The sequence below is a fragment of the Theropithecus gelada genome, chromosome 3 (assembly GCF_003255815.1).
Source record: "Theropithecus gelada isolate Dixy chromosome 3, Tgel_1.0, whole genome shotgun sequence".
NCBI lineage: Eukaryota > Metazoa > Chordata > Mammalia > Primates > Cercopithecidae > Theropithecus > Theropithecus gelada.
Window position 1 is genome coordinate 57,899,491 of NC_037670.1, and position 24,305 is coordinate 57,923,795.

The 24,305-nt window shown below is 42.7% G+C and overlaps 1 protein-coding gene across 6 annotated transcripts in view; it reads right to left on the bottom strand.

The window, feature by feature from the left end:
• The window catches only part of EGFR (epidermal growth factor receptor), a 194,351-nt gene that overhangs the window by 68,122 nt on the left and 101,924 nt on the right, over nt 1–24,305 (bottom strand). For 5 of the 6 annotated variants that reach the window (XM_025378160.1, XM_025378159.1, XM_025378161.1 and 2 more), the window contains exon 2: nt 529–680. The exons of the other annotated variant lie outside the window; for it this stretch is intronic. In XM_025378160.1, the coding sequence (XP_025233945.1) occupies nt 529–680 (152 nt within the window). The remainder of the gene's footprint in view (nt 1–528; nt 681–24,305) is intronic. 6 annotated transcript variants of the gene reach the window in all.

Below are 24,305 nucleotides of genomic sequence, written 5' to 3' on the forward strand. Positions count from 1 at the left end.
AAGGGAAAAAGAAAAACAGAAGGCTAAGTAAATCTCATCCAAAGTTCAATGAAACTCTGAAGCCTTCAGAGCTGGCTCCTATGGGGTCATTAGCACCTATTGTGAAGTAATAATTCTGTGACTAGCTGGGTGAAACTCTTGGTAGCTTGAAATCAGCTCTGGTAGGAGTATTTACGCTAAGGAAATACACTAAGGAAACAGGCAAATGGTGCAAAGCAGGGCTTTTAAAAAGAGCTAAGAGCTAGTATGGCAACACACCATGACTGAGGCAATGGTCAGGGATAAACATCAGTGTCTATGATGACAGCGGAACTCCAGATTAGCCTGTTTCTCTTTGATATTCTTTTCTAGCTATTACTTGACACTAGCTGGTAAAATGGCTTTCTCTTAAAACTCTCATTTGTAGCTCTGTAAGACTTGTCATTGCCACAGCAAAAATAAACACACTTCAAGCGGAATTCTACCCAGGGCTTTCTCCACTTAGATTTTCTCCAATTTTATTTGTGTAGGAAAATCAAAGTCACCAACCTTTAAGAAGGAAAGATCATAATTCCTCTGCACGTAGGTAATTTCCAAATTCCCAAGGACCACCTCACAGTTATTGAACATCCTCTGGAGGCTGAGAAAATGATCTTCAAAAGTGCCCAACTGCGTGAGTTTGTTACTCGTGCCTTGGCAAACTGGAATAAAAAGAAAGATATCACATGAAATACTGAGAAATGCAGAAAAACTAAAATAAAACAATCCCTCAAGGTCTAGGTAATCAGGCTAGCAGTTTCTTCACTCCCTCCACACACAGACTCACCCATTCCTGCCCAAGTCATCTGGTCACAAAGCTTACTAACTTTGTGAACTTTAGTGACTGATAATACAAATTCTCACTGACGGATACAGCAAAGCAAATGTGATAAAAGATCTTTATATAAGGTGCAATTCATAGTAAGTGATAGCTTGTCCCTATAATGCATGAAATTGCATTAAAATGCCAAAATTAAAAAATGTTGAAATTTAAAGGCATGGGCAGTAGATGAAAATTCTATGAAAATCTCTAAGACAAGATTAACCTGTAAGAGCTCTAGTAGGCAAAAAATAAATTTCACAAGGTATTTCACTAATATAACTGAGTTAATAACTATATAATGAATTTTTTACTTCGCAAAAATATAGTATGTCACATTGTTGTGTGTGCAAAGAATGTTTACAAACATAGCATACACTGGGCAGTAGTGTACACAACATTGTACACCTAAAATCAGTGACAAAAGTGTAAATTAAAAACCTAACTGGTTGCAGATTAAAAATATTATTCAAATGAATGCATCAAAGAATAAATCAAAGGTCTAATGTAGAATACTCAGAAAATAACAAACATCAAAATACAACATTTAAAAACACCCTCAGCTAGTGAGAAACCCACACATCCCTGTGTTCATCCACACTCCGTGTTGATCCACCCAGCACAGGCAGAGGTGCAGTTACTTCCCTCACCACCAACACACAGTCCTGTATGCTTGGGTCCTTAATATTTCAAGGCATCAAACTTAATCCAAGAAAAAAGTTTTAAATTAAGGGACAAAGTTGGACCATATAAATGGAAGTGGTTATCCATTTTTAAAAGCAAAGGAGAGGATTATAATAAAGTTGTATTTACAGCACTAGCTCTTTGAAAGGCATGTTTAGGCGAGCATAACAAAACAGAGTCTTGGGGCTTTTGAGGCAGAGAGTGTGTAAAGCGACTATAATTTGAACCCAAATTATCTTAAGAGTGAAGAAATATGGCCTCTGGCTTTGGATGTTGGGTTGAGCCCTGGCCAGGTTCTTCCTCATCTGCAAAGGCGCTCCTGCAATCTACAGTAACCAGGTGGTAGAGCACAAACCATGGCCAAAATCAATACACTGGCACTTTCTTCAATGCTTTTTACATGTGCATTTCTATTTTATAGGCTTCTTTGTTCCCTCCCCATGGGAATGATTCTAAAGAGTATCATCGGACTGTCTGCCCTTGCAATGAGCCATGGAAATGAGCACATGTTCAGACAGCGCATAACCAACCCAAAGCACTTACACAAACATTAAATATGAAGCAATCTTCACATCCTCTTTAACTCTGTGGGGATTTCCCTGTTCTTCCCTTCTGTGTTCTCATTCAATTTCAGTGATAACGATAACTTTCACATGGGAACCATGACAGTTGACAAGATGGAGTCCCTCTCTCCTATCTCCAGGGGCAGAATTATTCCATCATTTTTCCAACCATAACTCTGGATTGACCCAGCGTCTCTGGTCTGCTTTTCCCCAGGAGTATGGGGGAAATGAGTTTGTTCTGAATGCAACCTCAAGTTGAAACAATTGTATGGTTGTCTGTTACACATGCAGATAGGGCTAAACTGATTTCCCAATTCTAAAGTCCTTAAAGATGTCAGCACTGATGTAGGTACAAGGTTGTGACAATAACACGTGGCCTTTCGGTTAGCACACCTTGGAATAAAAGCTGCTTTCCCGGCTGACAGACTATGGCCTCTAACTCTCATTCCAACTAGATTGGCTGTGGTCCAGGTAGCCGTAAGTGTTGGTTGGGCCCCTCATGCCAAACAGGTGAACGGGGTCAACTAGAACCTAGGGCTGGAACACGTTGCAGAAGAGTTTCTTCAGGATGCAGAGGGATGAAAACAGGCAGCTGCTTTCATTTTAAATAATCAAGGACATCAGCTTGCAAGTTTCTCTCAGTTGAACCAAAGAATTTTTATTATTAAATCAAAGAGTAAGTAACTTTTGTCAGTAAAGGAAAAATGCCATTTAAGATTAATCTATTACAGAAAACAATATTTTAAAAAAACCTGTACTTGTGCTTCTATTCATTTATTCAAAAAGTGCTAAATGAGCCCCAAATAACCCCCCAAAAGCTCCTTCGGGGCTTATTTAGCACTTTTTGAATAAATGAATAAAAGCACAAGTATTAGAAGCACTTCATTATCAATGAAGATAATGACCCTTCATTGTCTACAATTAGCATGAGTAACTTTTATATTCAGAAAAAGATCCTGTATTTGGGAGACAGTAACAACATTACATATTCTTGATGTAAATCTTTTTTTTTTTTTTTGAGACGAAGTCTTGCTCTGTCGCCCAGGCTGGAGTGCAGTGGCCGGATCTCAGCTCACTGCAAGCTCCGCCTCCCAGGTTTACGCCATTCTCCTGCCTCAGCCTCCCGAGTAGCTGGGACTACAGGCGCCCGCCACCTCGCCTGGCTAGTTTTTTGTATTTTTTAGTAGAGACGGGGTTTCACCGTGTTCGCCAGGATGGTCTCGATCTCCTGACCTCGTGATCCGCCTGTCTCGGCCTCCCAAAGTGCTGGGATTACAGGCTTGAGCCACCGCGCCCGGCCACATATTCTTGATGTAAATCTTAATTCACAAAACATTTTGGGAAGCAACTGGACAATTTGTTTAAACAAGCAAGTATGCCTAAATTCTACATCATGATGATTCCACTTTGGGAGACTTATTCTGAGGAAACAGACCTTATGCAGAATGTTGTTCATTAATTTTGTTAATAATGGAAAAAACTGCAAAGAAACTTAAGTGCCCAATTACCCAACATGTCTATTCTTGAGAATAAGAAGGCAGTTGACATACTATTTGATTCAATATAAGGCATGTCAATCTTGAATTCTATCCTGGGTTAATAACTAAAGTATCAAAAGAAAACATATAAGGTTGTTTCTTCTGAGGCTTTCCCTTGTCAAATACCCAAAAGGAGACAGCAACATTTAAGTGAAATCTAGGATGAGGATCAGAATGACTTGGTCTAGGTTTTCTAATTAAAACAAGGTATGATCTTGGTTCCATCCTTATACCAAATATCTCATGTTAGAAATACAAAGTAATGAGAAAATTTAATGTGAGACCACTTATATGAGTAAATTACTTAAAAATTACAGTAACAAATTAGGTAGATTTAAGACAAAGCTGCAAAGAGCAAGAGGTTTTTAATTAATCTAAGATAAGGTTTTTGTTTAGCCACTTCCTCACTGTGTGAACTTGAAGTACCTCTCCAAGCTCTCTGTGTCATGCTTTCCTCAAATATGAAAATGGTGACAATAACATTGACCTCTGCTGTGGTTTGAATGTGTTTTCCAAAATGCATTTATTGGAAACTTAATCACCAATGCAACAGTGTTGAGAGGTGGAACCTTTAAGAGGTATTATAATTAGATCATGAAAGCTGTGCCCTAAGGAATGGATGAATGCCATTATTGTAAGAGTGGCTTAGCTATCACGGGAGTGGGTCCTTGATAAAAGGAGGAGTTAAATCCCCTTTTTCTCTCCCCCCCCACCTCACATGCATGCTCTCTTGACCTTCTACCATAGATTGACATAGCATGAAGGCCCTCACCAGCTGCCAAGCAGATGCAAATGCCATGCCCTTGGACTTCCCAACCACCAGAACCATGACCCAAATACATTTATTTTCTTTATAAATTATCCAGTCTGTGATATTGGTATAGCAACATAAAATTAACTAAGACAACGTCCCAGAAATGTTTTGAAGATTGAATAAATATATAAGCTTTTGACTTTCTTTTATTAAAGTTAACTATTGAGAATGCAACAGCAGCATAACATAACATGCATCTGGACCCATGTTAGGGGAAGTCAGCCACTCTATATTGTCTTAAGTTATTGTCTAAACTGAGATGTTTGGATTTGCATATGGACTTACTCAAATGTTGGCCATTAAACACAGTTACTTTATAGAACATTTATCAAATCAGAAAAGAAAGAAGAAAGAAAAAGGAATACATTGTACTTTAAGAATTACATAAAAATATTTATTTAAGACTAGGTATTTTAGTAGTTTATTCAAAGAAAGAGTTAATATTAATTTAAGTCTATACATTTGAAAACCACATAATTAAAAGTGTATGAAGTTCCATACAAAATGCTAGTGGTTTGCCCTACCCCTTGCAAATCTGAAGACAAATTCTACTGCATCAAGAGCAGCAGGCCCTATGACTTAGGTCTTCAAGAAAGTAACTTTTTGTCCTAAAACTTTATTTTGAAGATTTATAAATGTATAGAAAAGCTGAAAGAATTGTACCGCACACATCCTTATGTTAGCATTTTACTACATTCACCTTATCACATATCTATTTATCTGTCTTGATGTGGTCCCCTAGTCTGCTTTCAGATGCATTTTAAAGTAAAGTAGAGATATCATTATACTTCACATTGGCATATCACTAACCAGAGTTCAATATTAGTTTTCAGTCATCATTGTTGTTTTTAAGGTAACATCCACAAACTGTGAGAGGATTAATCTTAAGTGTAGCATTTAATGAGCTTTAACGAATGCACATGCTGGAGTAATCTGAATTCCTGTCATGATTGAAACGGTAACTGTCATCCCTAATGCCTCTCCCAGTCGATCCTGCCCCCACACACCAGAGGCAACCGCTGTCCTGATCCATTTTCACTACAGAATAGCTTTGCTTGCTTTAGAACATAGATGGACTCACACCACACTGTCTTCTTGAGCAAGGCTTATGTCACAGCACAGTAGTTTTGAGGTTCATCTCTGTTGCTGTGCTCCACTTGGCTGTCGGGGGCTGGTTCAGGAAAGTGGATATAGGAAGTTATCTGTGCATTCTCGTTGGACATCTAGGGCAGGCCAGTGGTCTCATTATTATTTTTCTTAAGAAAATCTTCACTTTATTTTAACTGAAAAGAAAAGCAGTCTTCCTCCTTTAAGTTTTTAAATGTCTCTGGTTTTGTGGGGTAAGCCCTGTGGCCTTCCTCTGCTATTATGGGGGTGTATACCTCTCTGCCTACAAGCCTGGGCAAATCTGTATTATTTATTAAGACACAGTATTAGAAGAAGTTTCTCCAGATTTGCCCAAATCCACTTAGACACTTAGAATTGTCTAAGCAAAACCATAATTGTTTTAACTTGTTTTCTCAGCTATGCATTAACGGCTGCTGAGGTAGGAGCTGGGCTCTTGTCAGTCTCTCCCTTTGACCTCCAAGTTGTCTCTGCTTCCATCCCCAGCCCAGATCTTCGCATCTTTGCTTCCTTTGCATCTTCAAGGTACGAGGTATGCTTAAAGGCCCACCCCCTAGAAAAGCCTGTTCTGCAACTACATTAGCTTAAGTACCCACCATTACATTCTGTCACATTATCCTGCATTCTCTGCTCCCTAGCAGTGATCACTACTTATTATTAAGTAGGGAAACTTAATAATAATCATGAAATTATTATTTGCCTATGAATTTGTTATCCATCTTTCCTTACCAGATATACAGATGGTCCTCAATTTACTACAGGGTTATGTCCTCATAAACCCACCCTAAATTGAAAATAGTCGTCGAAAATGGCATTTTGTAGACATGAAAGGATTGGAAAACACAAAACACAATATCCCCAAAATGCTGGTGACACAGTCCACTGTATAGTATCGGCTGTTTAACCTCTTGATTGCATGGCTGACTGGGAGCTCTGGCTCCCGGCCATTGTCTGGCATCGCAAGAAAGTAACATATCAGACATCAATTCACCCAAGAAAAGATAAAAAATTTAACATTAGAAGTATAGTTTCCATTGAATGTGCATGGCTTTCACACCATTGTAAAGTCAAAAAATCGTAAGTCCAACTGTAGTAAGCTGGGGAGTGTCTGTACGGATGTGTGTGTGTGTGTGTACACATATGTGTATATATAGATAGCTTATTGGACCTACTGGTATGAAATGCAAACACACATGTTGCGTTTGTATTTTTATTGTGAAAGCAACGGATGGCCATGTGACCAAAGTCTTGGATGACTTATCCTGGGTTTCTCTGCCTTTCTCGTTTCCATGTGCCTGAGGTAGACAGAGGAGGAGGCAGGCTGTATGGGAAGAGTGACAGTCCTCGCCACTTTCTGGTTGGTCATTATAAAATATTTCTAGCTTAGTCACATATTTAATTAGGCTTTAAAGGCCAGAGGATTTTTTTTTTCCTGCTTTCTTGCTGAAAGATTTAACAAAATCTCAAGTAAGATGGATGGATAGTTCATTTATAGGATGAACTTAAAATATATAAGGAAAAGACACTCAGTGAGTTTGCCAGAGGTTTCATTGAATCAGGATTGGTCATTTCTTTTGCTATACCAAAATCTAAAAATGAACATGTATACACATCTCAAATGCACAGAAGCATGACAGGAGGAAGACACACCATGTTGTTAACAATGACCTTTTCTGAATGGTAAATTTCGGGGTGTTTTTCTTATTTACTCTTCATAGTTTTTGTGTTTCTAAAATTTTCCAAAGTGGCCATGTATTACTTTATGCTAAAAAATTACCAAAAAGAAAATTTTAAAAATCTGTAAAAAATTTACAAAAATCAGTGTTAAAGAAGGCTAAAGAAGGATATCTTAAAAAATACAGTCCTTAAAAATTGAGAAATAATCATGTACATCTATGAAGACACTCAATTTACCACATAAAAACAATTTTATAAATTGTGACTATAGAACAAGACTAGTCTATGAAATTGATTTAACCCGTACAATAGTTTGTAATAATGGAAACTAGAAGATCTACAGTTGTGAGTCATAATGAAGTAATTGGTTAAACAAAAGTAAATACACTGTTTTATTTAAATTTTCATTATGGGTTTAATAAAAACTTTTGTGGGATGGAAAAAGTCATAATTTTGAAGACAACTTTTATTCATTTAACAAATTTTATGTTTTTTCCTCAGTTCCTTATTTTACCCTATTTTATTTCACAACTAATAAATAGTTCTTAGCTGATAGGCATCTGAAGATACCTGTCAAACTGAATTTGAATCTACATGGGAACTTGAAAATGCACATGTGATATTCAAAAAGTCCTTTTGAATTTCTGACAATCTGCCACGTACATTATAATATGCCTTCTGGACTAAACATGCCAAGCTGTGGCATGCCCAACACAGCTGCAAACTAATGTATCTCTAATTAAGTTAACAAGCAGAAGACTTGAAAATAACATCTCTTTATTTTGAGTTAGGGAACAGAATATCCAAACTGCTGGACTTTCAACTCTATGATTCTCCTTCTAGCCATTAAAAGAATCCCAAACCAAGCTTGTGATTTTTGAAATATATACTAAGTAGAGTGAGAATACCTTTGTAGATTGTCCCACCCTCTTGGGAGTTCACTGATGCTTGTGATCACAGGAAGGCCAGTTCACGAGGGACTGTGGAATATGCTTCCAGTGACATCATCAAACTTCTACTGTGTGAAGATTGTGATGGTACCATTATGGGATGATCTCCAGCCAGTTATCTCAACACGCTGGGTCTCAGTGCTCAGTGTACTCTGATTAACATGGGACCAGTTCTGTGAATTTCACAGGGCAATTGTGATCAGTACTGAGATTATGGACATGAAAGGGCCTCAGAAATCACAGATCTCTCTAAATATGAAGCATGACACTGAGGCTTCACATGGCAGCAACTATTGCAATCTATTTCTGCCTACGTGTCTTCAGTGATACCTGTTTTACCTCCATTGGTTTTTAAACTAATAATCTTAAATCACATTCCATTTTTTATGGGCAACTGAATGGCTGGTAAATCAGAAATGAATTTGACCTGTTATTGGACTATAAGAAACAAAATTCGGCTAAAAGAGATTTCAGAAGGCAATACCCATTGATCTGTTATGTATTCAATACAATAAATTCATATTAAGTCCCTACTGTGTGCCTAGCAGCACTCTTTGCCCTGGCAGGCAGTTTCTCAGAACGTTTCCATTTTAAACACAAGGACACACAGGGAACAGGCTCCTGGACGGAGGAAAGCAGATGATTTACCTGGAACTGAACCTGGGTGTGGTTGGGGTGGGCCTCACTGTGTCCTGAATCCTGGAACTGGACCTGCATGTGACTGGGGTGGGCCTCGCTGAGTCCTGAGTCCTGGAACTGGACCTGCATGTGACTGGGGTGGGTCTCGCTGAGTCCTGAGTCCTGGAACTGGATCCGTGTGTGGCTGGGGTGGGCCTCACTGAAGCCTGAGTCCTGAAACTGGACCTGGATGTGGCTCGGGTAGGCCTCACTGTGTCCTGAATCCTGGAACTGGACCTGTATGTGGCTGGGGTGGGCCTTGCTGAGTCCTGAGTCCTGGAACTGGATCTTTGTGTGGCCAGGGTGGGCCTTGCTGAGTCCTGACTCCTGAGCAGGGGACATTGGAGAAAGGACAGGATGCTGGCTTGGATTCAAAATCCCTCTGTGTGAGAGGACAGACAGCGGTGAGTGTGCTGGGCCTGGCTTCCCTTTCTAGACAGAGCGTGAGTAAGCACCTCCTCTCGGGCCAGCATTCCGCTTGTCTAATCTCTGTGCTGGGACTTTTGCTTACTCATGTTCAGGGGCTCTCTCTCTACACACGGGCATGCTTTTGAAGTGAATAATACCACTTCCCCTCCAAAAGTCTATGGGCCAGGCCGGCACTTGCACCCTGCACCTCCCCTGTGTCCAGGGCATCTGCTTTGCTGCTTGAGGGCTGTGTGCCTCCTCCAGTGGTGCCTCAGGCCTGCAAGGGAAGGGCAGTGCAGAGCCAGGGTGGCAGGAGCCCCAGCAGAGCAGGCCTCTCCCTTCCCAGCTCGCTGGGGAGCCAACGGCACCACGGAACCTGGGGTGGGACAGAATGGGGTAGTGGGGGCATAGGGACGATGGGGATTGCATGATTATCACCGAAGGTGAGCTCAGAGACATCTGAGGTAGGGGGAGATACAGAATTCCTAAATGGGGTTGGCATCAAAGACCACTGCTGGAAAATTGGCTTCAAAACCTGGCCAGTTGACTTCAGGAAGCCAGCTCTTTGTTCAAACTCAAGACTGCTCTGTGCTACCTCCCTTCCCCTCTGACTTCATGTTCCTCTTTTTTACTGGAGAGCTGATGAGCACCAGGCAGTAGAAAGGTGCCAAGGGTTGCTAGGAGGTGTGGACTGCACAGTCCAGCCCAGCCTCCACCGCCCCAGCAAGCTCACTGGGCAACTCACTCTTTCTTCCTCAGCTTTGCATGAGACAGCTCAGTGCTGTCTGCCAGGGTGCAACTCTTGTCTTCCTAGACAGGCCCTCACAATGGAAGGCAACCCAGCAAGATGATGTGCAGGTAAAGAGAGGCAGGGCTTCCGGGAGTTCACCTCGCTGGGCGCAGTCCCACCCAGTCTACACACCTTCTCTCCTCTATCTTCTATTCAGCTCAGGCCCGTGACTCACTCCTTGATGACAAAGGCTGAGTAATATTTCCCATGTGGAGCTGTTTATTTGCTGGTTGAACTGTCGTTCTAGAAGTCATGTGAATACTGAGCATGGCTGAGAGGCTCCGTGGCAGGTGGAGTCAGCTACAGAAGTTGCACGATGACCCTTTGGCCAGGCTCACTCCACCCTGCTCTGAGATCCACATCAGGCACCAGAAGTTGCTTGTTCTTTTGTTCATTAATTCAACTACAACAAATCTAGTAAAGTAGTGTGAAGGCAGCTGCTAAGGATGAATCAGAAGTACTCACTGCCCTGAAGGAATACGTGAGTCCTTTGGGAAGGCAACTTTACACATGAAACAGTCACAGGACATCTCAGAGCCATGTAGTGTAGAGGTGTGCTAAAGGAACACATGTCAGAAAGAGAAGTCACTCAGCTCGAGATCTGGGACGGAAGCACCAGTATTCCTCATTATCAAGCAAATGAAAACATAATACTTCACATTCAGATTAGAAGAATACATTGTCTACAAGTGCCAAGTGTTGGGCTTGGTAACTTCACCATACATAAAATACATAGTCCCACCATTTGCCACTAAAAATAAAGTTTCTTCCATTTCTTTTTTTTAATGCCTTCCCCTTCTCTGGATCATTGCCCAAATTCGAATTGGGGGGTACGAGTTATTATCCTTCCTGGTTTGTTTATAGTTATCTGTAAGAACCACATCTTCATTCATTCTTCTTATAGACAAAAATCCAGAAACAGATGTGTAATTTGCAAGGAAATAAAAGATATCTGACTTAAAAATTGGGACTGGAAATTCTTTTTGCAAATGTTTCTCTGCAGAGAGATTTTGTTTGGCTTCCATGGGGAGGTGCATATTCACCCGTAGCCCAAGATGGTTTAACTGTTCTTTTAAAATTTTTCTTCAATTTTTACCCATGTTTTTAAAAAAATCAATCTCTACTGCAGAATTGCGATTTAAAGCCGTCTCTATAAACATACACACATTTACATTGGTTTACCCATGAACATTAGGAAAAAAGCACAAAAGCCCCTCTTTAAAAAAAAAAAAAAAAAAAAAGACAACCAAAAATCTAAAGAAAAGAATAATCACTAAGACACCAGGAGAAGGCCAGTACACCAGTGTGCTGTTTTGTTTTGTTTTGTTTTTTCTGAAAGCAAAGATGCTCCCTGCGCTTGTCCCTTTGACCTCTGCAGCACTGGGCCACAGAATGTCCACGTCTAGCTGCTCTGCTGTTCCACGACAGCTGTTAGCCTGGGAGGCTATGCTGTGTGAATGCCTCTGAATGCTGACAGCACGAGGGGTCAGCAGCAGGGACCTCAGAGCATGCTGGGACACCCAAGGGCCTCTGGACTCTTCCCCTGAGGGTCAAACATGCAACTCTCAGTACTGACAGGAGCAGGACAGCCAGTGAATTGAATTGCTGGGGGGCAGAGGGTGCTCGGTGCCTCTGGAGTAGCACGGGGAGAAGCAGCTTCGGGAGGGAGTGTCTGAGGGGCTCAAGCCACCCCACCTGTGGTTTCCAAGCCGACCCTAAGGTCTAAGCTCCCACGGGGCTGCTTCAGGCTGGAAGTGTTCCCTGAGTCATTGTGATCCTGTCCTCTTTACTGTGGGGAACAGATGAGAAGCAGTAAAAGGAAGAAAAATAATCGTCCTAAAAAATTACTGTCTCAATTTTGCCAATGAGCAGTCCACTGCTTGCTTTTTCCAAGTTATAGAAACATGTCATGTTGTCAGCAGAACTATGGAGCCAGTAGTTCATATTCACGTCATAAAGTGTTTGAAGAGTGAAAAAAAAAAAAAAAAAAAGAAGAAGGTGGAAAGCCAGCCCCCGCTGCCAGTTTTGTGGACAGAACCACAGGCAGCTGCACTGTTACTGGCGCATGTCAGTGGGCACTGGGCTCAGTGGAGTCCACGGTTTGGAACCCTGGTGCCACCCCTATGAAGGCCACATCTTAATCATGTTGGGTCTGTTTTCTTCATTTGTAAAACAAGGACTCATGTACCTGTGACTCCTGGGAGGGGAGTGAGAGGGGAGACAGTCCCTGGTCAAAGCGCCTGGCCCCTTAGTCAGACTTGAGTCTGAGTGAGACTGGAGGGGTCACACAGGAGGAATCCTATCCCTCTCTCCAAGCACTCAGAGGTCGCCGGCCTGCCCTCCTGCTCTCACGTTGGGACCTCACCACGGAGCGGGGCAGCTGGTGCTGACCACAGCTGACCGGCCTGCCTGGACACAGGGATGTGTCCGCGGCTTGAAAGGAAGGCAGCTGGCCCTGTGTCTAGCAGGGATGCTGTGCCGGGCACGTACAGCTGAGAATTCCCTTCAGGGAAGCCAGCGTGCTCTCCGAACAGTCTCCACCCCACCCCTGTTCTCTGTCATTTAGAAAGGGGTCTCGCCGGACCCTCTGTGGTGGTTTTGTAAGCGTGGTTGGATTTGTATGCTCTGTGTGTGTGGGTTTTCATTTAATGCTTGTTTTAAAATGAACTATCTTCTCACCTCCTACTTAACTGAAGTCCTCCTTTTAAGTTTCATTTTAAAGTGGGTGAGGGGATGTAGCAGTGTGAAGACAGACCTTGTTCCGGGGGAGGGCGCAAAGCTTTCCCTTTCCCAGGCTACCCTGTCATCCCAAACTCATTCCTGGGGTCGTTGACAAGGAAAAACTGACTAAAAAATCACTAACGACTACCAAGCTAACTCAGTAGAAGCCCCAGCCAAGTTTCTGCCATAGAAGAATCTTAATTTTGGCTCAGGACATTCTCGCAATAGGGCCGTACTCCTGTTTCTAGAATATATTAGCCCTTCCATGAGGAGAGCTACTAACAGACCAGTTCCTGCACGTAGGCACTTGATGTTAGATGGCTCCCCTGCCTGAAAAAATGAGTCGGGAATGCTATCCTGAGCTGGCTGTTTACTGCCCCAGGCCTGAGTCTAGAGAAGAGGAAGCCTGAAACAGCGCTTGCCATGTCTCAGAGAAGGGCTCAGCAAACCTCCTCTGAATACAACAAGAGAGTAAATGTTTTCAGCTTCACCCATCATATGGTCTCTGTCCCAGTTATTCAACTCTGCTGGGATAGTGTGAACACAGTCGCAGACCGTAAGCAAATACATACAGTCATGCTCCAATAAAACTTTATTTGCAAAAACAGGCGGCAGGTTGGGTGTGACCCACAGGTTGTGCTTTGCCAGCCACTGTTTTAGGGAAAGGCCTAGCAGGAGGTCAGGGAATACATGATGAAGAGCCCCTTCATCCTATACTTTCTAGAAGACAGACCTGGTTGGAGTGATTCATTTTCCCCCAGGCCAAACTCCAAAAGGATTTTCTTAGTGCTAAGCTCTTCCTATTTCATCATCAGCTAAATAAAGGAATTGAAGTAAGATACGAGGTCCTGAAACCCGAGAGGGAAATGCAGGGGCTGGGGATTGTTATTTGTGTGTGTTTGTGTGTAGGGCAGTGTTGCAGCTCCGTTCTGGGCACAATTTACTTCTAGATTGGGATGATCACCCCTACCCCCGCCACTCCCACTGAGGACCCCTGCCTTCCCATACTCTACCAAAATGGCTGTCCACTCCTCCTGGACCATTCTGAGTGACTAGGAATGTGTGAAGAAGCAATCTACTCTTGTTATTGACAGCCCTATTACATAATTGTTCCTTACGTTGAGCTGAAACCAGTCCCTTGATAATTTCCTTTGGCTTAACACAGATGCAATGTATTGCTTCTCTACCTTACAGCCCTGCAGATATTTTAAGACAATAATTGTTTCTCATCACGTTTCTCACCCCATAGCTTTCCTGCAGATTCCCCGCCTCCACAGCCCTCCTGGGAATTCCACGTGTGTGGCCTCCCCGCACAACTACATCCTCTGCAAAGGCCTCCCCAGCCAGATCTGCTTCTTGGCTTCTGTAGTCCCCACGGCTTTCTCTCATGTATGAGCGCTCGCTCACACTTGAGTGCTGAAAGCATTCTATTATTTCACAGCACATTTTGTCCTTTAAAGAGATAATATGTCATCTGAGAACGGCACAAACATTTTGTTTTCTTTAGCTTATTATTTTGAAAAATTAGCAAGCAATAAAAAGATAAAAATTGTTGAATTACTAGAATGCAAGCATGAACATCATATATAAGTTTTCAACAGACATGATTCCCTTTTCTATACAGTGTAATAATGAATACGGCAGTTGAGTAACGAAAATGGAATCTGTATTCTATCTATTAATAGTAGGGCTGATGGTAAATTGCTCTCAAGTTTGGATGAGGAAGTATTTTTCCTTGCTTTGGTCTCCCCTAGGTTTTATTTTCCTATCACATCCTACTAGCTTAATAGAATTATATTTGCTATATACTACAGATATAGAATCTTGTTGTAGAAAACCCATTTTCCAATTGAATATATTTGAGATTTAACTAGAGTGATATTTTCCAAAAACATGGAGTCTGCTAGAATACTAGATAAGAAAATATATCATTGCCATGCTTTGCTTCATTATTAATTACTATGCAAGAGAATACATACAAATAACTTACATGGGTGAGTCATAGAACACGCTTCGTATATTCTTTAAAACATTCCTACTTTCAACTTTTCTCTTAGGTTTTCTTTTGCTTATGGAAAACGTTTTGTGTTTCTCTTCTTTCATTAAACTTTCTTAAATAGCTTTCATATTTAAGGGCAATGTCTAAGGTGAAGCTGCTCCGCCATGATAGTAATTTTAGACCAAATAATATTTCAGTGGATTTCTTTAACTCTTAGTGATAAACTATTTGAATTTCTCCTCCTTGGGGACAATTAGAAATGAACTACAAGGGGACATGTCAGCTGCTTTGATCAGCAGAAGTGTCTTTCAAATGCAGGCATCGTTGGGTGGTCTAGGAGACTCGTGGTAATGAAGCGAGAAAAGGAGTGGAGCAGCAGGGCTGGGGCCAAATTCCTGGGTCCAGAAAACCACTATGAATGAATGCTGCTTGTACCCATTATAGGTCTAAGCACCAATCCAGGCTCAACTGCTCACTCCAGGAGGATGGGAAGCCTTTGTTTTGGTTCCTGTGCCAACTCTGGCTTCTCTGGCTGCCCCACTCAATCTGACAGAACATGTTGATGGAGCTAAGGTCATTACTGGCTCCTGCAATGCCCCGACCGTGTGAGGTGGCTTCCAGTGGCCTTTCCTAGGGCTGAGAGCAGGGCCTGGTGAAATGGACATATTATAAGAAGTCTGTAATCTGTAATCTGAAGCAAGCTTTTGTTTTTCTTTTTAAGTTGACTGCCTGGTTATTGAGGCCAGGAACCAGAGAAGGGAAAAACTGGAAGTGTGTACTTGTGTCTCAACTGATTCATCCTGAAGTTGTTTATTCTGGCCCACTGTCAAGTCTTTATAAGGGGGGTGTTGGTGGCAGAAAGGATTGGTCCTAAGGGTTGTATGAGTGCCTTCTACTCAGCTAATTTCTGTGCTGTTGAACAGCCATTCAAAGCGTATTATTTTTCCTTGAAGCCGAGAAAGTATCTATACAAGCATTCCTTTGAAAGTGCAATTAACTTTTATAACAATTTGTGCTTTAGTTTAAGAATTGCAGATGTTGTGTGGGTGGTGGGGGGTGAGGGGGTGGGAAGGAGAAGATGAAGGAGTAAGGATATAGATGCCTCCCACTTGGAAAATGTGGTAACACTTCCTTTCGTGGAAAAAACACATCGATTTTTAGAATTACTAAAACATTTAGATGGTTGGTGAAACAACTGGGAAGGCCGTGGTGTTTGGTTTGGGGGAGGCTGGACTGGATCATCTCCCAGCTTCCTCTCCTTCCTAATGAGACCCAGATCTTTGAGACAGGATTATCTGGAATTGTGATTTTATGCTTGGAAACAGTCCAAAGGTTGGGTAGCAGAGCCCGGCCACTCATCAAAAATGCTAGCTCAATTTGCAAAAGAAATACAAAACTCAAAATGTCACATCACCATCGGGATGTAACTATTGATGTGTGCGGGTCAGAGGAGCTCTTATTAACTAGACCATACATCAGTTTTCACTAGGAAATGTTTTTCACCATTAGAAATATACTTGCACTGCCCCCAAGTCTATTCCTTATTATTTAGTGTTAGTTTGAGGTTAAGTGGGAGTGTTTGGGTTTCACTGAATGTTTGTGGCTATTTCATACTATGGTATGATCCTTAGCAAACTTTCTACCTCAAAATCCACACTACTTTTTGTATAATGAATATCTCACTCATCCCCGACAAACAAAATAACATTTATAAAATGCTTTATAGTTTGCATTTGCTAATAATCTAGCGTTTCTAATTCATGTATACCCAGTACTTAAACTATTAACAGAAATCAACCTAATAAGGAAACTATTGAGATTCAGTCCCACTAGAATTCAGTCCCTTTGTATATGTGTGACTTCTATGAAAGTAGCTAATCAAAGGCAGTGCAGGAACATTTCCCTCCCCGTCACTGGTGTGTGGGGATGAGGTGTGCAGTGGGGGCACCTGGCATGGTCTTTGAATGCATGGGTCCCAGCTTCACATGCCTGTGTTTGCACCCAGCTCTGCCAACACTAGTGGGGTCCCCTTGGGCAAATGACTTATCTTTACTAGCTTCACTGTCCTTGTCTGTTAAATGGGAGTAGAAGAATGCCTCCCTCGTGGTTTGTTGCAAGGATTAAATTGTTAATATTTGCACAACACCCAGAAGAGCGTCTAGGTCATGTAGGTGGTTGCTGTTGTCATCGTCCTTTTAGGATTAATGTGTGCAAAAATGAGCAGTCTTGGGACATGGCATTGACTGGAACCAATGCTGTTCCTGCCCTCAGGAAGCTTACCATCCAGTGGGGAGACAGACATTCACCGAATCATCACAGCATCGCAACTGTGATTATGCCATGGGGATGATCTAAGAGTGCAGAAACCTGACCTGGTCTGAGAGGTTCTCGAGGGGTTCCTTGAGGAAGCAGTTCAGCTGGGCTTCTAAGGACAAGCAGGGCCCCGCCACATGTGGGGAAGAGTTGGGGGAAGGGGACCTTCCTGGCAGGGCAGGAGGAGAGGGATTGTGAAAGGCTGCCTGGCTGGACAGAGCCTAGCAGAGATTAAGCTGAGAGTGTGAGGGGAAGTGGGAGGGAGAGGTTCCTGCTGCAAGGCTTGTAAGGACTTTAGATTTCATTTGAAAGGCACTGAAAAGCCACTGACAGATTTCAAACAAGGAGGAACATGTGCAGATGTATGTTTTTAAGAATGCTTCTGCTTTTTGGAGGGGGTCCTAGATGGCACCCAGAAGTGGGCATGTTTGTGAAAGCACAATGCGAGGGGCCCTGTAGTGGTGGAGTTGCTCTGGACTTCGCCTGGGTCAATGTCTCATCCTGGCTGTGATGCTGCAAGACATCTCCGTGGGGAAAGCTGGTACGCTGGATTTCTCTGCATCATTTCTTACAGCTAGTATGTGTGAATCTATACTTTTCTCAAAACAGACAGTTTAATTACATAACTTCTTGAGATGTACAAACTGTAGGGCAGAGCTCTTGCAAAGAAACATCATCCTTAGGTATGTATTAGCTTTATGGGAGGAGCTGGCACCCCAAAGCTGGAGCACCCAGTACTGTTGAAAATAAGCCTGGCTTCTGGCAGTGCCCTGGTGACAGGTGACTCTTTTTCTCTAACTGAGATAAATGGAGTTAGCCACAATAGCTTGTAATTTTCAAATAGTATGATTTTTTTTTTCTTATAAAGATAGAAGCCATTACTTTTTAAAGCATGTGGTTTCAATGGTGCATACTCGACTTATGACTAAGAATTAGTTTTCTCAATCCCATGTTGCACCTTTTAGTATTAAATAATCTCCTTCTCCCAACTTAAAACAAAAACACAAAAACAGATCTCACTGCCACGTGGAGAAGGCCCCATTAGGCCTCCAGGGAGTGTGGAGAGACCCCTAGGAGGCGACAGCAGAGCCTGGGATCCCACCACTCAGAGCTCATCTGCAGCACAGCAGCAGGGGCATCCCTGGGAGCCGGCTGGAAATGCAGCCCGAGCCCATCCCAGATTTGCTGAATCAACATCTGCACTCTATTAAGGTTCCCAGGTGACGCTCATGTATGCTGAGCTTTGCAAAACAGTGCACCAGGGAGATGGCAGGGTGAAGGGGCACAATGGACCCCCCAACAGCAGTTAAACAGGGTGAATCAACAGACTTGGGGATGGCTTAGCTACAGAAAGATAGAAGAGAGTGGCATCAAGCAGTTGTTGACATCTCCAGGTCAGAATCGGGAATGTTCGAGTGGATATGGTAGTAGGAGCATCGGAGGCTCAGGTTTACAGACTGTGAGTTTGGTCTGGAGTGAGGCATGTGGGGCAGCCAGCCTGAGATAGTGTCTGGTCTTTCGGTTAGAGGAAATCAAGGCACCCAATGGATGATCAGAAGGGAACGGATCCTGACTGTTGTCATCTTGGCTGGAATCCAGTTGAATTGCCCCCGAGGGATCCATCCTTTGGGTCAGTTATGCCCCATCTAAACTTGCAGATGATGATAATGTAGATTTCATGAAAATCCTAAGATCCACAACTATTAGTATAAAGCCCTCTACAGTTTTTCAACCATAAGTTGTAATCAAAGAATATCATAAACCCCAGCATGGTTTTTAAATTTGTAATTTTGAAAATCTGAAAATTTAAGAACTGAGTTAAGCAAGTCTCCAAGCCTTGGCCCAGGTTTGTTCATTTTTCATTTTGAATAATTTAGTCAATTTCATGGCCAAAATACCTCTACAAAAACCTGGTAGAAATTTGAAATATACTGATATCAATAAAACATGTTGGAACAAAGGTTTTAGATTTGATTGAGGTAGTATGAAATGTCATAGGGATATTTTCTGCCAATAGCACTGGGAAATATATCAAGTCTGAACATTTTAAAACCATGACTGATAGGCAGCAAAGTTTTTTCCTATAATTTAAGCTATGGCTTTCTTGTTCATATCCCTATTTCTTTATGCACTTTCTCTAACTAGACTCTAGAACTACATGCATACATTAATATACACACACTCATCAAGCACACATGTACATTCACACTTTTATGTGCATACACACATGCTTGCAAACAGATGCATAAAACACACATACAAGTACAGAATACATGCCCACACATGTATACACACTTACTTGCACACACATGCACACACACAAACATCCACACGTTAATGCACTAACACATTAATGCACACACACATGCATTAATGCAATGCAGGCACATGCAGGCACATACACATGCACACACACACAGAGCTTTAATTCTAGTTTGAGTTAAGAAAACTTGCTGCTCTAGTCTTTTATTACTCTCCCCTGCTGCTTGATCCCTCTAGGTTTCTTCTCCTCTAGGCTTTCCCCCTCATAAACTATCTCTTAGATTTGAATTGACATTCATATCCGTAAGATGTTGTAGCTCTAGACCTCCTCTTGCAAAGCCTCCTGCAATAAGGCATATGATAAATGTGAGATGGAGATCCTCAGGCTGCTGCCCACAATTACTTATGTGCACCAGTAGACTCTGAAGACATTTCATAAGGAGGTGCACTTAGCTATGAAGAAATACATTTCCTACAGACGCCATACCAAAACGGAAGACCAAAAAAGAGAAAAATATATCCTTTCTGGGACACATAATCTGAAAGAGAGATATGAAGTATTTTTAGTTAAGTTTTCTTTATATTTATTTGTAAAAGGAATGACATATCAATTACTATAAGCAAGTAAAATTTGCAAATTAATTTCTTAATTGATTGCACAGATATTTGTTTCAAAGAATGACTCTTTAATCACCTGGCTTTGACCACAATATCACCACAATTCCTCGAGTTAATTTGAAACTTACTAGGTTGCACCAGGAAAGGTTATAATCACATATCACATTTTCTTCTCCCAGACACGACATTTAAGATACGACCTGATAAAATAAAGGTAATTAGGTAGATGATTTTCAGTATCTTCTATAGCAAGCCTGTAGACGAAAAAGGAATTCCTGACCTAGTCTTGTTGATTTTTTTCTTACCACAAACTAGCCTGGTCACCCTTCTAAAATATCCCACCATGGGAATTATTTTGATGAGATCTTTGCATTGAAGGTTGCACTGTACTAGTGTAAACCACTAATTAATTATTCAATTAATCAATTAATCAGCTATATACTGAATACAAGACACTGCACACTGGCCCCAGCACTGAAGGAACTCAGTCAAATGGCAGAAAAGCAAGTCAGCCATTACTCCACAATGTGACAGATGCTGTGGCGGCAATACTCACATGACATGGTGGGAAAGAAGTTGAGGCAGCTGCTAATTTTCGGCTAAGAGGGGATGAGGGTCACCTCATCAGACTGAACAACTAAGAAAAGTGTCCCAGAGGATCTGATGCTTGAGCTGTCCTGTGAAGGATGGCTTGGAGGTGGGCAGAGGAGAAAAGGGGAGAAAGGGGAAAGGGAACAGAGAGTGAGAAGGCACAGAGAGGGGAGGCCGTAGGAAGAGTCTCACGTCTGTGAGAGAGTGAGGATCCCGTGCAGGTTGGAATAGCTCCTGCCAAAAGTGAGTGGAGCTCAGAAGGGCAGGAATGCGCAGGCCAGTGGGGGCACGAGGCTGTGCATTTCTTCAGCAGCACACAGCATGGCTGTGTGGTTCCCCCCACTGCTGCCAGCAGCCCAGTGAGGACACACGCTGCACTGTCCCAGGCATGGACTTTGCAGGTTCGGCAGTAAGAGGGGAGTAAGGGAACACTAATGATGTGACGCTGTGTCATGCAGGCTGGACAAAAAGAGGGAGTGAGACCAGAGGGGAGCTGCCAGGTGAAAAATCACATTGCCAAAGGCCAAGGTCAATGGAGGACTCGAGTGCTCCATGAGCAAGGCTGAAAGTGCTGGGAAGACAGGAGGTCAGAGAGAAATGTGGCCCTGAAGACTGCAGAGGTAGAGCCTTCCCCGTTATGGTGGGGTTGCAGGGGCTCCTAGAGAGCAGATCTCTTCAGTGAATTGCCTTGTTGCACAAAGATTATCTAAATAAATTGTTATCATTTCCTTCCAGAGGTGGGCTCAGGTCTCCCCTCCAAGTCCTTTTTGGATAGTGAAGAATCAGTAAAGAGCCCCTAATGCAGATTAAAGAGAGACGCCCAGATCCACTGGACTGAACTGGGCAGCAGGGAACTGCCGTTGAAGAACAGGCCCCATTCCCTGTTCTTCAACAGCTCCATTCCCAGTCAGGGTCACCGTCACACAGAGGCAATACATATTTGATAAATGACTGAATTAATTATGGTACAAACTTGACTGCATCACTTAAATGCTTTTCTATTCCGGTAACAGGAAGTTCTTCTAATATTAACTTCAGTTTAGTGGAAGTTACCCAGGGAAGCTCAGTAATCCAAAATAGAAGACAAAGCCATCCATTACGTGGCAGAGTGCTGTGTGTCTAGGGGTCTGTTTCTTACGGTGATCCTCTGAACCAGGAGTTCAAACGGAGAGAATGCAACTGTAGTGGTGGTGGCTGGGCAGAAGGCTGAGAGGGAGACAGAGCGGAAGACAGCACAGTCACGCTGCTGGCTACTAGGACAAATGACAACTCTCGAAGGACAGTACCTCACATTCCTCTCATCACAGAAAATGAGAAGGTGTGTAGGACATTCTTCTAATGGCTGAACTCTTACCTAAGAAGGGCAACACACAATGCCACTGAAATGCCATATGAGATCTGTCAGAGGCATGGTGCTCCCATTGACTCCTCCTCTGTTGAAATGGATTCTGAAAGAGCAGCGGCAATGAGAGAAGAGAGCCGCCTTTTCCTGGGGATGTCTGCCAAAAAAGGTTTACCTTCTCTTCCATGTCGGAGTTTTATCCCTCAATCTATGTATGGTTGTAAGCAGCTAAGCATTCAGAAGTTTGGATTGTATGGACTTTCTGAAGAGGACAGTGTAAGGAGCTCTTGTGTTCATACTAAATCAGAGACTTCATCCCTGCACAGTCTGACACACTTCCCTGTGTTGTAAGACTTGGATTTAGTTCATGGAATCTTCCAGGCTTTCAAAACAGATGACCTCTCACTAGAAGATCCACTTATCTCTTTCCCCTTGGCCCTGTAAACCAGCCCAGCAAAGTCCCAACTTGCAACAAACAGGCAATTCACTCTACCAGAAAACAGTTACCTAATCTCTCAAAAATGACACCTGGCCAGTTTCTAACCATAATGCCTTTGGACTCATTTCCATCAACATGTCTTCCTATGAGCAATATTAACAATGCCTTTACATCTGTAGGCACTGTAACTAGTGGGGAATACAATAAAATAATAGGAATATGCAGCCTGATGAATGCCATCCACTCCAAACCAGTGTTATGAGATGTGTGAACAACGTTCCCAGGAGAACTAATCTGTTCACCATTCAGCAAGTGCTCACTGAGCCCCGGATGCGTGCCAGGCCCTGTGTGTGCTGTGGAGATACTAACAGTATCTGCCTGGATGGAGGTGACAGTCTAGGAAGGGGGATAGATGTTAAATACACAGGTGAATATTTCTCCCACCACCACCCATTGGCTGATATAAAAGGAAAATGGGAGATGCTTTGCAGATGGTTCATTTCCATGTAAACGTTCTTGTGGTTGTAATACATTGCTTTCTCTACTAATGGGAATAACTTTCAAATGAAAAAAATGGAGTGATTATTTGTCAAACCAAAGTGTTTTCTTCATTATTAATAAAATTGCTGAACATCTGTTTAGTAAGTGAAGTCATTCACACTGGGTACCAGGAAGTGGAGATAGTCACACATCAGCCCTCTTGGGCCTTCCATGTGTAGGTGGATGAAAAGGAGCCACGAGGGTGGTTGGCGTCCCTGAGCATTGGAGAGCAGGCTGCGTAGAGTGCTCTTGGTCATCCTGTTTGCAGTCCTCCTGCCAGGGAGGGTGGCACCTGATCACAGAGAGACACAGCAATACAACAGAAATACTGAAAAAGAGTAGCCTGTCCTGGCCCACGTCAGCGGCCTTGGGTCCATCCGGGTTTGTAAGAAACAGGAAGGTTTTCACTTGTATCTAGCTACCCAGCCAGCATACCAACCTCAGCACTATTTGTATGTCAGGAACTCATGAGACCTGTGCTTCTCAAACTCTCATGGACATAGGAGTTACCCAGGCCTTTGCTAAAATGCAGATTCTGAGATTCTGGAGGACCTGGCCAACTGCATCTCTAACACACTCCAGGGATGGTTGTGCCCATGGCCCCGGGGAGGTGACACAGATTCGGAGCAGTGGTCACCTACTGCAACAGAATGTGTCTTCCAATAGAAGAGACCTTTTAAGACATTGATAAGGAGGGGTTAAGGGGAGAGGAGAACCAGGGCAGGGTGGGGTCATGCAGCCCAGGAAGATAAAAGCAGAGGACCGTGTTGTTGAATGCTGCAGAGGGGCCAGGCCATGCCAGAGCGAGGGGAATCCCACAGATGTAGCTACAAAGGGATCCTTGTGATACCTTTTTTGGAACACTTCCTAGATCAGTTTCAGTAGAGTGGCTAAACACAGATATTATATCCTGAATAAATTCAGGCTTTAAACAGGAGAAGACACACAGTGAGACTCTCTTCCCACAGCATTTGCTAGGGCAACACCAACTCCAATTACACTGAAATTCTAGTTTCCAAATAGTTGATGGCTGTTGGGGATGTACAGCATCGGAGCCAACATTGTCCCCTATGTGTTTCTGAAACCACCCTGAAAGTTGTGTTGGTCTCAGGCACTATGTCATGGCTTACTGTCTTAAACTAGGAGAGTCTGACATCCAGTTCTAAGGCTGTAATCCCTCTCTGTTACACCTCATGGGAAAAGGGTTTGTAGGTCATGATAGACACTGTATGGAGAAATAGGTACTCAATTCCTTAGGAGGGCACTCTCTCAAAAGGTCTGTAGTTATTGATCAAAAATTAATTTTATAGCTTTCACATTCTTATCAGATCAGATGTATTAGAAGATTAAGGTCTTGATGATGCCATCCTCTTCTTGCCACGATAAATTGAATGGCACTTGAACTGTAAAATGAG